General features: G+C 41.0%; 1 protein-coding gene across 1 annotated transcript in view; it reads right to left on the minus strand.

Annotated features, from left to right (window-relative positions):
* Positions 1–13,236, minus strand: part of Hel89B (histone acetyltransferase 1) — a 39,849-nt gene that overhangs the window by 10,658 nt on the left and 15,955 nt on the right. Inside the window, exons 5-19 of the mRNA XM_073075604.1 lie at positions 10,876–11,016; positions 10,241–10,392; positions 9,521–9,716; positions 7,994–8,211; positions 7,466–7,561; positions 6,902–7,078; positions 6,232–6,494; positions 5,635–5,953; positions 4,938–5,081; positions 4,355–4,526; positions 3,851–3,936; positions 3,401–3,535; positions 2,947–3,056; positions 1,235–1,331; positions 400–545 (exon numbers count right to left, since the gene is read on the minus strand). Coding sequence (XP_072931705.1) covers positions 400–545; positions 1,235–1,331; positions 2,947–3,056; positions 3,401–3,535; positions 3,851–3,936; positions 4,355–4,526; positions 4,938–5,081; positions 5,635–5,953; positions 6,232–6,494; positions 6,902–7,078; positions 7,466–7,561; positions 7,994–8,211; positions 9,521–9,716; positions 10,241–10,392; positions 10,876–11,016 — 2,452 coding nt within the window. The remainder of the gene's footprint in view (positions 1–399; positions 546–1,234; positions 1,332–2,946; positions 3,057–3,400; positions 3,536–3,850; positions 3,937–4,354; positions 4,527–4,937; positions 5,082–5,634; positions 5,954–6,231; positions 6,495–6,901; positions 7,079–7,465; positions 7,562–7,993; positions 8,212–9,520; positions 9,717–10,240; positions 10,393–10,875; positions 11,017–13,236) is intronic.

Raw genomic sequence — 13,236 nt, forward strand, 5'->3', positions numbered from 1 at the left:
GAGGTTTAACTCTACACGGTTATAGTTATGCATTACAGTATAAGACAGAAGGCAATTCGTCTTCTAGTTAATGGAACCTATTTTCAATAAGGGTACATTTACACAATTACAAATCTTATGTAGGGTGGATATGGGATTTAGTGTATATAACAATAATAAAATAAAATTATATGAATTTCGTATTATTATATGATCGAAAATACTTAATTAAAATGTTTATATAATCGTAATACAGTCGAAGATACAATATTATGAATAGGAGTCGAAGGGGCGGTTTGCCCCGAGCTTCCGACGACCTTAGTCCGCCATTGCATCAGGGCATATGTAAGTATATGTTAGGACGCAATCAAACGTTTAGCTTTATACGTACTAGTCAAAACGCTATATAGTAATACTAACGAGACGTTGAGCGTGGCCTGGTCGAGCGCGCACTGGCTGACGGCGGCGTGCAGCGCGCGGCGGCGCTCCTCCAGCGACTGCGCCGCGCGCTTGTGCTGCTTCATGCCCGCCACCATCGCCTGCGTCACCTTCGTCATGTGCACCACCTGCAAGCCGGTAACGAACGTTAAATATTACTGTTATACAGTTACAAAATATTGTGATGTGAAATAAATACTAAGTCTGGGTTAGACTCCGGCGGCTCCGCCGCAACACCTATTTCTACCTCATAAAGGCAGTGTTAAGCACTGCTGTGTTCTGATTTGAAGGGTGTGGTAAGGGAGATATACTTATCCGAGACGTTCCAGCTTAGTCCTCAGAAGTAGCGGCGCATCTGTAACCGACCTCCAGTAAAAATCTAATCATATCTGGGGTTGATTACAGATGATCTTGGGCGGTAGCAACCACTTACCATCAGGAATGCATGCTCATCTGCTACTACTATATTATAAAAAAAAGTAACAAAAATATTTAAAAAAAATAAACAATATTTTATTCATATGCTTTTAACGAGTGCATACATGTCAGCATGTAATTCAGACATTCAGAATAACATGCATGCGTAGGTACGTACTCGTACACGCGTACGCGCAAACTCACTAGCATGACTAACATGCACCACAAACACACGAAACTGTAACAATTCATTTCTGCAGATCATCATTTAAAAAGGAGACCATGTCTACGTAATTATCATGATCTGAATTATAATGTCATTTTACTATGACACACATGACACACAATTCATAACAAAGTAATATATGTATAGTTATAAATACTGTTCATGTATACTCACTTGTTCTAGCCTCAGTATGTTGTTGAACTCTTCGCCGTCCACCGGCAGTTTGTAGTGTTTCATCATAGCCAACAGATCGCGAGCCTCTTGTAGTATTCTATTACATGGAATAATACAATTTTATTAGTACAAGTTTATTAGTTAGACAGGCATACACGTTTCATACTGCGAGACAACATTGTACATGCATTTCTCAAACATCTTTTTTTTTTGGTTTATTAAAAATCCATCAAAACAAAACGTGTGTTATACTGTAAATTAACTTAAGCTTGGAGATTCACAACACTTATATTCCTTGCACTATTTATAGTTATAGAAGATTCCTACAATTAAATTTGCACAGACCCCATAACGAACGTATTCATAACGTTTGATCCATTGCTTGGTCGAATGATCACTGTAGTATTGTGTCTCATGTCGAATGAATTAATGAATGAATTTATTTTGCCTTGTCAACACATTGGTTCTTTTGGCTACCTCATATTTCTAGTACATATTTGAGTGCTAAACTCACGTTCGCGACGCCGTCGCCCACCCACGTGAAATTTAACTCTCAAAAGGTAAGACGAATGTTATCATCATCATCATCAATCCATTATTGTCCCAGTGCTGGGCACGGGTCTTCTCTCATAATGAGAAGGATTAGACCATAGTCCACCGCGCTGGCCAAGTGCATATTGGTAGACTTCACATACCTTTGAATTTTTTTATTTAAGATTTCTCAAGTCGCAAGTTTATGAAACTTGCGACTTAAAGGACTGAGGTTTAAGCTAGTGGTAATTAATATGTAACATAACTTTTAAAAATCCGAGGAGCGTGCCTGGGATTTGAACCTCGGACCCCTCATTCAAGAGGCCAAGTTTCTTAACCACTAGGCTATCACTGCTTTTTAAGACGACTGTTAATTGAAAACTAAATTAGTGTAAACAACAAAACATGCGCGTTTACTGAGTTAGTTTTAAAATAAACTTACGAAAACATTTTATTGGGAATTTAGAAAATAGTTTTTCCGAGAAATAGGTTTCTGATGCATTTTTGTTACTTACAAAAATATAGTTTTCGTTTTCGTTCGTCGACGTGTCTGTTTATTTGTTGTGCAAATAATGTTTGCGGCAGATTTGCGTTTGCTGAGCTCCCTTCCAGAATAAAGATTAGTGACTATAATGACTATTAGGTATACTTATTCACATAATGGTGTGTAATTGTTATTGACCCATTGTAGTACAGAATACACGTTTAGGAATATTATATAAAACTGTCAGACACGTCCATATTACGTTACGCGCAGGATTAGTTAGCATATACTCCGTAACGTGATTGCACACTAACTGCGCTATGTCCCGCGTGCGAGAGCGGGCAGCGGAGGGTGCCGGGGGAGTACCGCGCTGTTTTCGTCCCGCTAATATGCTACAATTTGCTATTGCGACACGACTCGTTTTTATATTAGGAGCGCACTAGCAGTTTTGCGCGTACTCTACAATTCTATAACTTTGCGAGAAAATTAATTAAAAAATAATTAATTTTCAACACTCATCTTATGTCTTTGATTTGATCCCGAAACATGCCTGTGGATTAGCTGAAAATTACTGTACAATGATCCTAGTTGTGAGGTCTATGGAAACACATGTTCAAAATGGATGTCTGTCTAGCTTTAAATTTTACAGGGTTATAATTTCTTGCAGCGAGTAAGAATAATTTCAATGACATCTTACCTGTTGCAGTTGAGCGCAACTTCGTCGTAGTAGAGCGTTTGCACTAGAGATGCGTGCAGCGTGTTCGTTAGCAGCGGGGGCGCTAGCTTCGTTATATCGTCGGGTGCGTCCTGCAATTTAAGCACGTATAATTCGATTAATGTTTTTTATGTAATATGCAATACTTCTAATACTAATGTAATACTTCTTGTAATAATTTGATTTGATTTAATACGTTTCTGTTTGATAAAAACAGTCTCTGTTTAGTATTTTATGTAAAAGTAAAAACTATTATTAAGCTATGAAAATCAAGGATTGTTGAAAAAAAAATCATATTAAAATTTGAGTTCGGCTATGAGTGTTGAAAGCGTTATGTATTTATTTTAATGATAAAACATAAGAAGAAGGATACGACAGGAGGCGACAATCTGAAATATATTAGAGTTTACACAAAAACGATAACATAGCAACTGACCGAGTCCCCGTTGCCCTGGCGGGCGGGGCGCGGGTAGAGGCCGCGGGCGAGCGTGTGGCGCGCCCAGGCCGCCACCACCAGCGCCGCCACCAGCCGCTGCAGCGCGCTGCCCGAGCGCAGGTACACCACCATCACCTGCGCAACACAAACTTCACTTCCTTCATCTGACCAATATACTCTTATGCAATGATCTGTCTTCATATAAAAAAAAGCGCGGAGACGGACGCACCCCTAAACTCACTTCTACTTAACGCGTTTTTAATTAAACTCACCGATATGGTGCTAATTGGTTCAAGTATTGTACAAGTTTGACAGTCGTTAACAAGTTTTGAACACTTGAACATCATGATGTATTGCGAATATTACGATTAAATTTAACTTTTTCAATTATATACACATATAATTATGTATTTACATGGACTGAAATACAATATTGATAAAATTACTTACTTTTACATAACAATCTATAGGACTTTCATCTTCTGCCTTATAGTCTATACCAGGAGCTGGCTGAACGAGATAGCATGACAGATATCCTGCAACAGATTAGAAATATTCAGAACTAGCAGACCCGGCAATCTTTGTACCGCCTCAAAATTTATTTATCAAATATATTTCATATAAAATATAGCCTATGTTACTCGTACACAATGTAGCTTTCGAATGGTGAAAGAATTTTTAAAATCGGTCCTGTAGTTTTTGAACCTATTCATTACAACTAAACAAACAAACAAAGTTTTCCTCTTTATAATATTAAGTATAGAAGGATAGATAAAATAAAACAATATCCTTTTTCAAATATATTTTCTTAGGACTGTGTAAATATCACGTCCATTCCAATGGGGTTTGTAACAATTTGCGGTCAGTTCGCGCATCACATAAGAGTCCAGAGCGTTATAATAGTTAAAATATTTTAAGAGTCTATTCGGTTTTCTAGTCAATGTCATCACTCACCTAGCAAGTCGGCGGCGAGGCATCGCGCGCGCGTGACGTTGCGATCCCGCGCGGCGCAGGGCAGCGACTCGCTGCCGCCCACGTACCACTTCTGTGCGCCACGCAGCTCCGCCGCCTGGCTCGCGTTCGCGTTCGCGTCCTGACACTGCGAGTTCGTGCGCGTGCGACGCTCCTGGGTGTGAAATATTGTATGTTTCAATGTTTACAATCGCTAGGAAGCCGAACTTCGCCCGTTTAAATATAAAACAAAAATTATGGTCGATGCCATACATTTTATAAGACAAAAATCACTATTGCACTCTAACGACCTTCAACTGCGTTCCATAGTATATACTGCGATATAAAAGTGTACATTCAAAAAATGTGTAGTGTAATAAGAAAACAACAATACATGTATCATTGCGATACGTGAGGTCAACATCACTAAAAACGTATAACACAACAACCCACTACGTAGATAAAAAAAATGTGTCTTGAAGCTAAATCGGCTGGACATAAACAACAGATCTTTATTAGGTTTGGTTTGGTACCAACGTAGTTACTCGTTAAAACATCAGTGCACACTATAACCCTAGAACCTTACTTTCGGTGGGTTCTGCAGCAGCAGCGCGGGGTCGACGGGCAGGCGCGCGGGCTGCATGGCGAGGCAGAGCCAGGCCGCCAGCAGCGGACACGCCGCCAGCAGCACCGCGCCCAGCCGCGCGTGCTCCACCATGTTGCGCCACACCTGATAGACAAGCACCTCCACTATACCATCACACATAAATTTCCATGGAATAGTCCGCACCAAACTTCAAGTCAGGTGTCAGTCAGAGAGCCAATGCGGTCAAACACAACTACAAGCATATACTCCGTAACAAAAGTAAGGGGGCACACTAACTGCGTTATGCGTGAGTGAGAGGCAGCGAACGAGTGCCGGGAGGGTCCCCTCACTCTCTTCATCCTGCTAATATCTACAATATGCTACTGCGATGCGACTCGTTTCTATATTTGGAGCGGACTAGCAGTTTGGCGCGGACTTTACCTACAATACATGCACACTCACACATATATGTACACTCGAGAAAGTGCGCGTACGCATGAACGCACACACACGCACGAACTGGATGCGTTCGCACACGTACGCATAGAATATATTACATTTTTCTAAATATCTGCTGTACACTTTACTACGTACAATTTATTACATAAGTGACAGTGTCACTGTAGTTTTCTGTTGCACTAAAAATACTAAGATCATTTTTGCCCTATTTAAGACAGGTATAGGATTAAAATGTTACCTGTAACGCGATCTCTTGTATCTCGTGCACGTGTTCGAACAGCACCCGTTGGTATATGTGCCGCATGCCCTCTTGCAATAGCTCCGGCGTCCAGTTCAAGTAGTGGCTGTCGTCCTTTTCCTCCGATGCTGTGCCGTTTTCTCCGTTGGTCTTGTCTTCACCACCACCGTTAGTTTCACCGTTATTTGTGGGCGTTTCTGTGTTCACTAAAGGCCTAGTCAGAGTGCGTAGCGTTTGTAAGGTGGCTTTTCGTACTGAACTGGTAGAGTGGTCTAGATATGGCCATAAACGTGGTAACACGTCGACTAGATCAACAGGTCTGAAAAGAAACATATTTTCGCGTTTTAATTTAAAACAAGTACATCCGACCTGTCACACGAGATTGATTTTTGAACGTGTAAAGTTGTAGAATTTAAGTTGTGTGTAAATGACAACTGTTAATACATCCTAGTTCTAGATAAAGGTATTCATAGTGTTTACTATTTTTTTGAGTGCTGTGATTTTGTTCCCACGCGCGGTCGAAAGTAGCTTCGTGAGTTATTAGCCTAGCGTTAGGTAAGTGTAGTGGTGTTAGCTAGGTAGCGTGTGTCAACAGACCCGAGCAGCGCGTGCGCGGCGGGCAGCGCCATGAGCGCGGCGAGCAGCGCCATGTACTGGTGCGCGGGCGCGGCGAGCTCGTCCTGGTCGCGCAGCAGCCGCCACAGGCGCGCGGCCAGGCGCGGCAGCGAGCCCGCGCGCGCCGCCGCCAGTGCGCCCGCCGCGGGGGCCAGCGCGCCCGCCGCCACGCCCGACACGTCCTCCGCCGCGTCCTCTAACCCCGCGGTCAGCTCCTCTAGTGCGCCGCTCTCGATCGCCACATCCTGACGACAAAATGTTATGGGCTATTTGATCGAGCTTCAGGTTTTCATCAAGACACTTGAAATTGTCACATCATATGTATCACAGAAACTAAATAAATGGGGGGCGCCTTCAAAAAACGAGTATTTTTTGGTTTTTCCCTTTATGTAGTAAGTCATAATAGATAGCCAATTTCTCACTTCTATAACTGCTATGGTACGGAATCTTAAGCGTGCGAGTTTGACTCGTACTTGGCCAATTATTAAATTGTACTACCATTGTAACTCGAAGTTCTAACTTTAAAAGTTATTAAGTGTAGAATTTTGATAAGAGAAGCTTTTGATTAAACTACAAAAAGAAACGCCTTCAACAGACCAATATAAACCTGTCAGTAAACCAATATAGTTAAAAAACACGATGTACCGCATACCTGCCTAGCGGCGAGCAGGTACTTGAACGCGAGCAGCGCGCCGTGGCGGGCCTCCCACTGCGGCTGGCGGGCGAGCGCGGCCAGCTGGCGCGCCACGAGGCGCACGCGCGGCGCCCGCAGCCGCGCCAGCGCCACGCCCAGCGTCTGCGCGCACGTCTCGCGCACCGGCGCCACCACCTGGACACACGACACTCTCTTCATATACCTGACGAGATTTTGCCCGCGGCTTCGCTCGCGTTACGAAGTAATATTTTCATCCCCTATTTTATCCCCTTGGGGGTAGAATTGATCAAAATCCTTTCTTAGCGGATGCCGACGTCATAACATCTACCTGCATGCCAAATTTCAGCCTGATCCGTCCAATGGTTTGGGCTGTGCGTTGATCACTACGTCAGTCAGTCACCTTTGAGTTATATATATTTAGATATACTTCCTTTAGCTAAAAGTATAACGTTAATAAGCAAACTACTATGTATTTCTTTAACTTTAATTTAACAAAAATTATTTATCCTAGATGCAATACAGTTGTAGATTTTTTTAGTCATATTATAGAATAACACGTACCTGATCTGACACAAAATCTCCGAAACGGTCCAAGGCGAGCACGCAAAGTAACCTTAAAGCTAAATCTTCTAACCATTCTTGATGTGCATCTTCCATCTGAAAAAAAAAACAAATAAAAATAATTTAATAAAATTATTGCATTAACGTTAAAGGCTATTTAAATAAGTTAAATTAAAATTATTTGTATGCTGCTATCTTTGAGATTCTATGTGAAGGGTTGTAGTAAATCCCTCAATTTTGGGCTTAATTAGTAAGAGATCTACCATCCATATCCTGGCTGCATCATCAGATAAGTTCCAAAATGTCAAATGTATAAATCGCGGGTATTACAATACATCTTATTATATAGACAATGGGTATCCTAGACGGAGATTCTTACTTATTTACCACATCATCCTTACTTCATGTATGTGACAACATATGTGAAGGTGAATAAGTCACAAGGCTTAAGGAATTTAATATCTTAATAAATAATTTCTAAATCTAAAGGACTCATTCAAAAATCATAATTAACACGTGATCAACGACCTGTTCGTCGGTATGCGCAGGTCGTCGGGCCGCTCCGCGGGCGACGGGCGCGCGCAGCAGTTCCCGCAAGGCCCCCGCGGCACCGTGGCGGGCCTCCCAGGCGCCGCTGAACAGCTGCGCCCTTAGCGCCGCGCACCAGGCGGCCAGCGGCCAGCGCGCGCCGCCGCCGCACCACGCGCCGCCGCGCTCCGGCACCGCCCACGTGCACGCGCCCTCCGCTATACACGCACACAAACATACGTACTGTTATAACGTACGAGAAAGGTTCCAATCAGTGGCGGACTAAGGTCGTCGGAGGCCCGAGGCGCAAGGATGGATGGAGGCTCCCAGTCTAAATGTTGATTTGATTTTACAAAATTAAAAATGCCCCATAATACTTATTCGCCTATAAATAGGTACGTATTTCAATGATGGTGATGAGTCCGGCGACCTTTTTAGGAACTGTGTTTTTGCGGCCCCCCCCAGGATTGGGAGCCCGGGCAGATCGCCCCTTCCGCCCCACCCTCAGTCCGCTAGAGATTCCGATTTAGTTATTTGGCAAAAAGAAATCAACCAGGTTGAGTTAAGTGGGGCTACTAATCGACCATATACTATTGCTTATTAATATATTGTTACTAGTTTCCTTTTCATATAGTTACTAAGCAAAGAGGAATACGAGGCCCAGTGCCTTGATTTGAGAAAAAGTTCTTTTAGAAAACTCTAACAGTGTGATTCGTATCGCGCAGACGTTTCTTCTGAGTTACAAAAGAGAAACAGTAACATTTTAAAATTGTATATTACAATAAAACAGTTTAAGCAAATCAAGAGGGGACCGTTACTAAAAAACTGTTGTCAACTGTCACTTATTATTTCACTATCGCTCGTGTATTACCTCCCTAATTAACAACCAATGACCAGTGAATTTTCGTCAACAATAAATAATTAAAAGGTAACCACCATATACCTAGCGGCTTGTCTCTAAACATTCACCAAGTATAGAAATCTCGGAAACTATGAACCGAATGAACTGAAACATCAACAAAAATGGAACAATAGCATAATTTGCAAGCATTCCAATTACAACAACGCGCGAATGATAATGCTTTGTTGACACGCGCGGGGATTTCAATCAACGGGCGCGGACCAATACGCAAAACCAATACGCATTAGCATTAGCCAAAACATAGCTACGGAACTAATCCATTACGGAACTAATTCCATTACATAATTAATTAAATTTGTTTATACAACACAAGTATATCACTTGTGATACTAGTACCTAATAAACATGCTGTATACATGGTTTCCGTAAAATTATGAAAAACATATATTATTTGAAGCCGATATCTTTTAGCCTACCAAAGTCAGCAATTTAAATGTCTTCTATACTAAAGAAATGAAGGAAACATATGTGAAAGATACTACTAAACAACTTGCTTGTATTAGAACGAATTTATTAACACAAAATGTATACCTGAATCAAAATAATTTCAAAATGTTTTGCTACGTGTGCAAACTTGATGCTCGGACTCACAGCATACAACTTACACAAATAGTCATCATTGGGCTCCAGCTTGATCTTCTTCCTGTCGGGCTCGAGCGGCGGCGTGGGGGGCGCGGAGGGGCCTTCCTCGGAGCAGTCGCGCGACTTCTGCTTGCTGAACGCGAGCCGCGCCTTGCGCTTCGCTAGGTTCATCTCACGAGAGCTCAGCGACTTGCACGACACCAGCTCCTGGACTGGCCGCTGGAATAAAAAAAAACATTGTAAAAAGTAGGGTAAAAATATTTAAATTTTACCTTTAATTCGAAATGTGTAGTACATGGATATGGGTAACGAATGGGTAAAGGTATGGTTTCATAGGGGGCAACAAACATTCATTTGCATTTTAGAAGGGGGTTTTACATTGATATATTCTGGTTTAAAATATATAAGCAGATATAGAATAGTAGAAAAACAACTTAAATTGACTGGGAGGACTAGTACTTTGTCCATGGATGGTAGTGACATTAGCTCAGTGCCAGCTTTAGAATAAAGGGGCATACCTGCCAGGTTTTTAAAGTGAACTTATATATTAAAGAATATTAAACATGCACATTAATAAAAAAATAAACAAATAAAATAATAATAAACAATTAATCGCTCTTGATGCATACTTATTGTTGTATACCTGTTTTTTCTGCATATTTCCTACTTCTATACCTATATGAAAAATATTGATTTTTGACTATCTGAAAATGTAGGAAAAAATAGGTATTGCAGAATCTCACCCTGGTGGACTCCGGGGCTGGCGCGGGCCGCGGCGGGCACAGGTCGTCGTTGGTGTAGACGGCGGAGATGTCCATGCCGAGCGTCGCCGCCACGTCCAGCCCGAACCGCTGGTTTAGCTGCTGTCTTTGTTTCGCCAGTCGCTCTTTTACATCTGTTGGATAAATATCGCAGTCAAAAGATTAAAATGGCACTTCCTTTCTATTTATTGATGAATTTGGTAGACAATATTTTATGAACAATATGAAAGAGCAGGTGAAGAGAAGGTCATTAAAATCTTATTTTTTACTTTTTGGCAATATACTGTATATAGAGATGGTATAATGGCTTATCCAGGATTTACGTTTGGGAGGCTTAAGCCGAAAAAGAAGTTCCCAGATGGACTTGAGTAGGTATATCATTTTTGATTTTGAGGTAGGCTAGGAACTTCTATTTGTATAAGTTCACGGATGGATTTAAGTACATAATTTATGGATTTTGGGGGGCCAAATCTAAAAATTATATAGGTACTTAAATCAAAACCCCCTTTCAGCCACTCAAAGTCGTTTGAATCTGCCACTATATGCAACAGTGCAATATACCCGGCAGTATTTCCCACACTGACCAGACGCAACATACGATACATCAGCATCAGTACCAGCAATGGAGAGTCCGTCCTCGTCCAGGTCGTACTCGTGGCCCTCGGAGCCCATGAGGTGTGCGCCGTTCTCCAACACGCGCTCGATGTCGAACGTCTCGCATCGAAGTCGCGAGCAGTCCTCCGGCTCAGTGTCTTCCTCTATACCAACACAAATACATATATTATAAAATACTTCATAATGAAATACCTGCGCACATAATAAATGTATACTCATTTAACGCATTTAAAACCAAATTGGCAAAATACAATTTGTAATAGGTACATACTCGTAAATGCGTTACATGGGTACAACTTAACAAAGAACGATTGTTATGTTTTTAGTTAAAGATTTTTGTTATATTCTCATGTAATTGACCTGTGTCCTTGAGAACAATGTCTATAAACTAAAAACTGATATACCTAGCCAATTATTTTTTATTCACATATTCAAAGCTTAAAAAAAATCATTTCCGTCCTTGTACATCTGCACGAAACTCCATATTATAGAAAGGCAGTCCAAATGATATCGATCGCAGATGTTCGCCACTGCCTAAGAGTGTCCAGTATTTATGAAAGTCGTCTAATCACAACAAAAATCCTGAGTTTCACCCGTAAACATCATAAAATTGTTGACAATTTTACTACGTCCTTCAAACTGAAATAAAATGGAAATCCTATAAGAGCCTCATCTGTAAACAAAATGTAAATTGTTCATGTCTCACAAGCTATTTATACAATAAAAACTACGAAAACAACGTTGAACTTTATTGATTTACGCTACGAGAGTACCTAAATGGAACTGCAGCTATTTTAAGACCACGCATTTTTTCGAAGCATGATTTAAAAATGTACCGTACAAATAACAACATCAATGTTGTGAAACGCACTATAAATTACCGCAATTAAACCTCTCAACAGTTCTAGAGAAGACTGTAACACGAGGGAAGGCACGTATGTACCTATGTATTTACCGACAGGGCCTTTTTTTTTGTTTACGAGGGGGAAACCTTCAAAAGGTACCCGACGACGTGGGAGCGACGCCGGGTTATGTGGGATTTTTACCGCACTAAAACCCCCCCGGTGGCCGCCCTCAACGCTTTTTGGAGAACTCCGGGATCTCCGAGGGAACACAACCGGAGGCCTCCGAGCGCGATGCCCGATCGGGCTCTGCCCTGGGGGAGCACTTTTGGCTCCTTCCAAACCGTCTGGTGTTTACGTCGGTATGCGACCACACATATCGTCGTCCTTCCCGGGGTTGCTTGCTGGACGGTTCGAGCTCCCACTCTTGCCGCCCGCAACCCCGGAAGCCCCCTTTTAGTCGCCTCTTACGACAGGCAGGGGATACCGTAGCCCTATTCTGATCCCGGTACTACAGGGAATTACCGACAGGGCCTATCAACAATCTATATAAGAGCTTAATACTATTGCAGCAGTAACAAATTGAATAAATATTTATTACTTATACGAACGATAAAAAAAACAATAAAAACATTTCCTTACCTGACTGTTCTTGGAAAAAATACAATATTTATGATAGTGTATATTTGAATTTCAAAAACGTAAACATATTAATTTTTGGGCACGCACGAACGAGCCAAGCTCCCTGAACCAAATGCAGAGACACCATTTGATTTTTATTCCATATTTTTCACCGAACAACTGAAATATTAGCATGACCGCAATAGGGTCATTAAGGAATCTGTGGATCTCATCTCAGATATGTGACATTGTGTGTACACAATAAGACATCGGCACGTGCGTTTAACCACAAAAGACAGATACTGGTGACACGTGGAGATAAGTTTAAAATACCACACTGATCATAAATAATATTATTCCAAGGATATTGTTATGATTGTGTCATATTCCGTTACTGTAAAACTGCTGTTTGCTGCACAAAAAATGCTTTGTACCAAAAAGTTGACCTGGTGATATGTCGTTACTGCTTCTTTAATCAACGTATAGAGGAACCCTCTTAGGATTGGATCGATACATAATAAAATCTAAGATCCTTGATTTCTACGTCATGTACGTATTGCTTTGTAATACAAATAATTTTGCCGAATTCAAATTAAATCAATTAAAATTTATCTACCTAATTTGACAATTTAAAATAGGCAGCAATGGTCTAATTCCATTGGCAAAACATTGAATAGATTAATTATTACTAAGGGGTGATAATTATAGAATAAAATGTAATTAAAAAAATTAAATTAAATACATACACTAAGGGGTGATAATTATAGAATAAACTGTAATTTAAAAAAATTAAATTAAATACATACACTCATAGATATTTTCATGTGCCACATTTTTATCACATTCAGACATTAATAACCATTAGTCTCCAATGTAGTTTCTTCAATATGGAATTGCAAT

The sequence above is a fragment of the Epargyreus clarus genome, unplaced genomic scaffold (assembly GCF_041222505.1).
Source record: "Epargyreus clarus isolate Ecla_fem2 unplaced genomic scaffold, WU_Ecla_fem_2.2 ptg000008l, whole genome shotgun sequence".
Classification (NCBI taxonomy): Eukaryota; Metazoa; Arthropoda; class Insecta; order Lepidoptera; family Hesperiidae; genus Epargyreus; species Epargyreus clarus.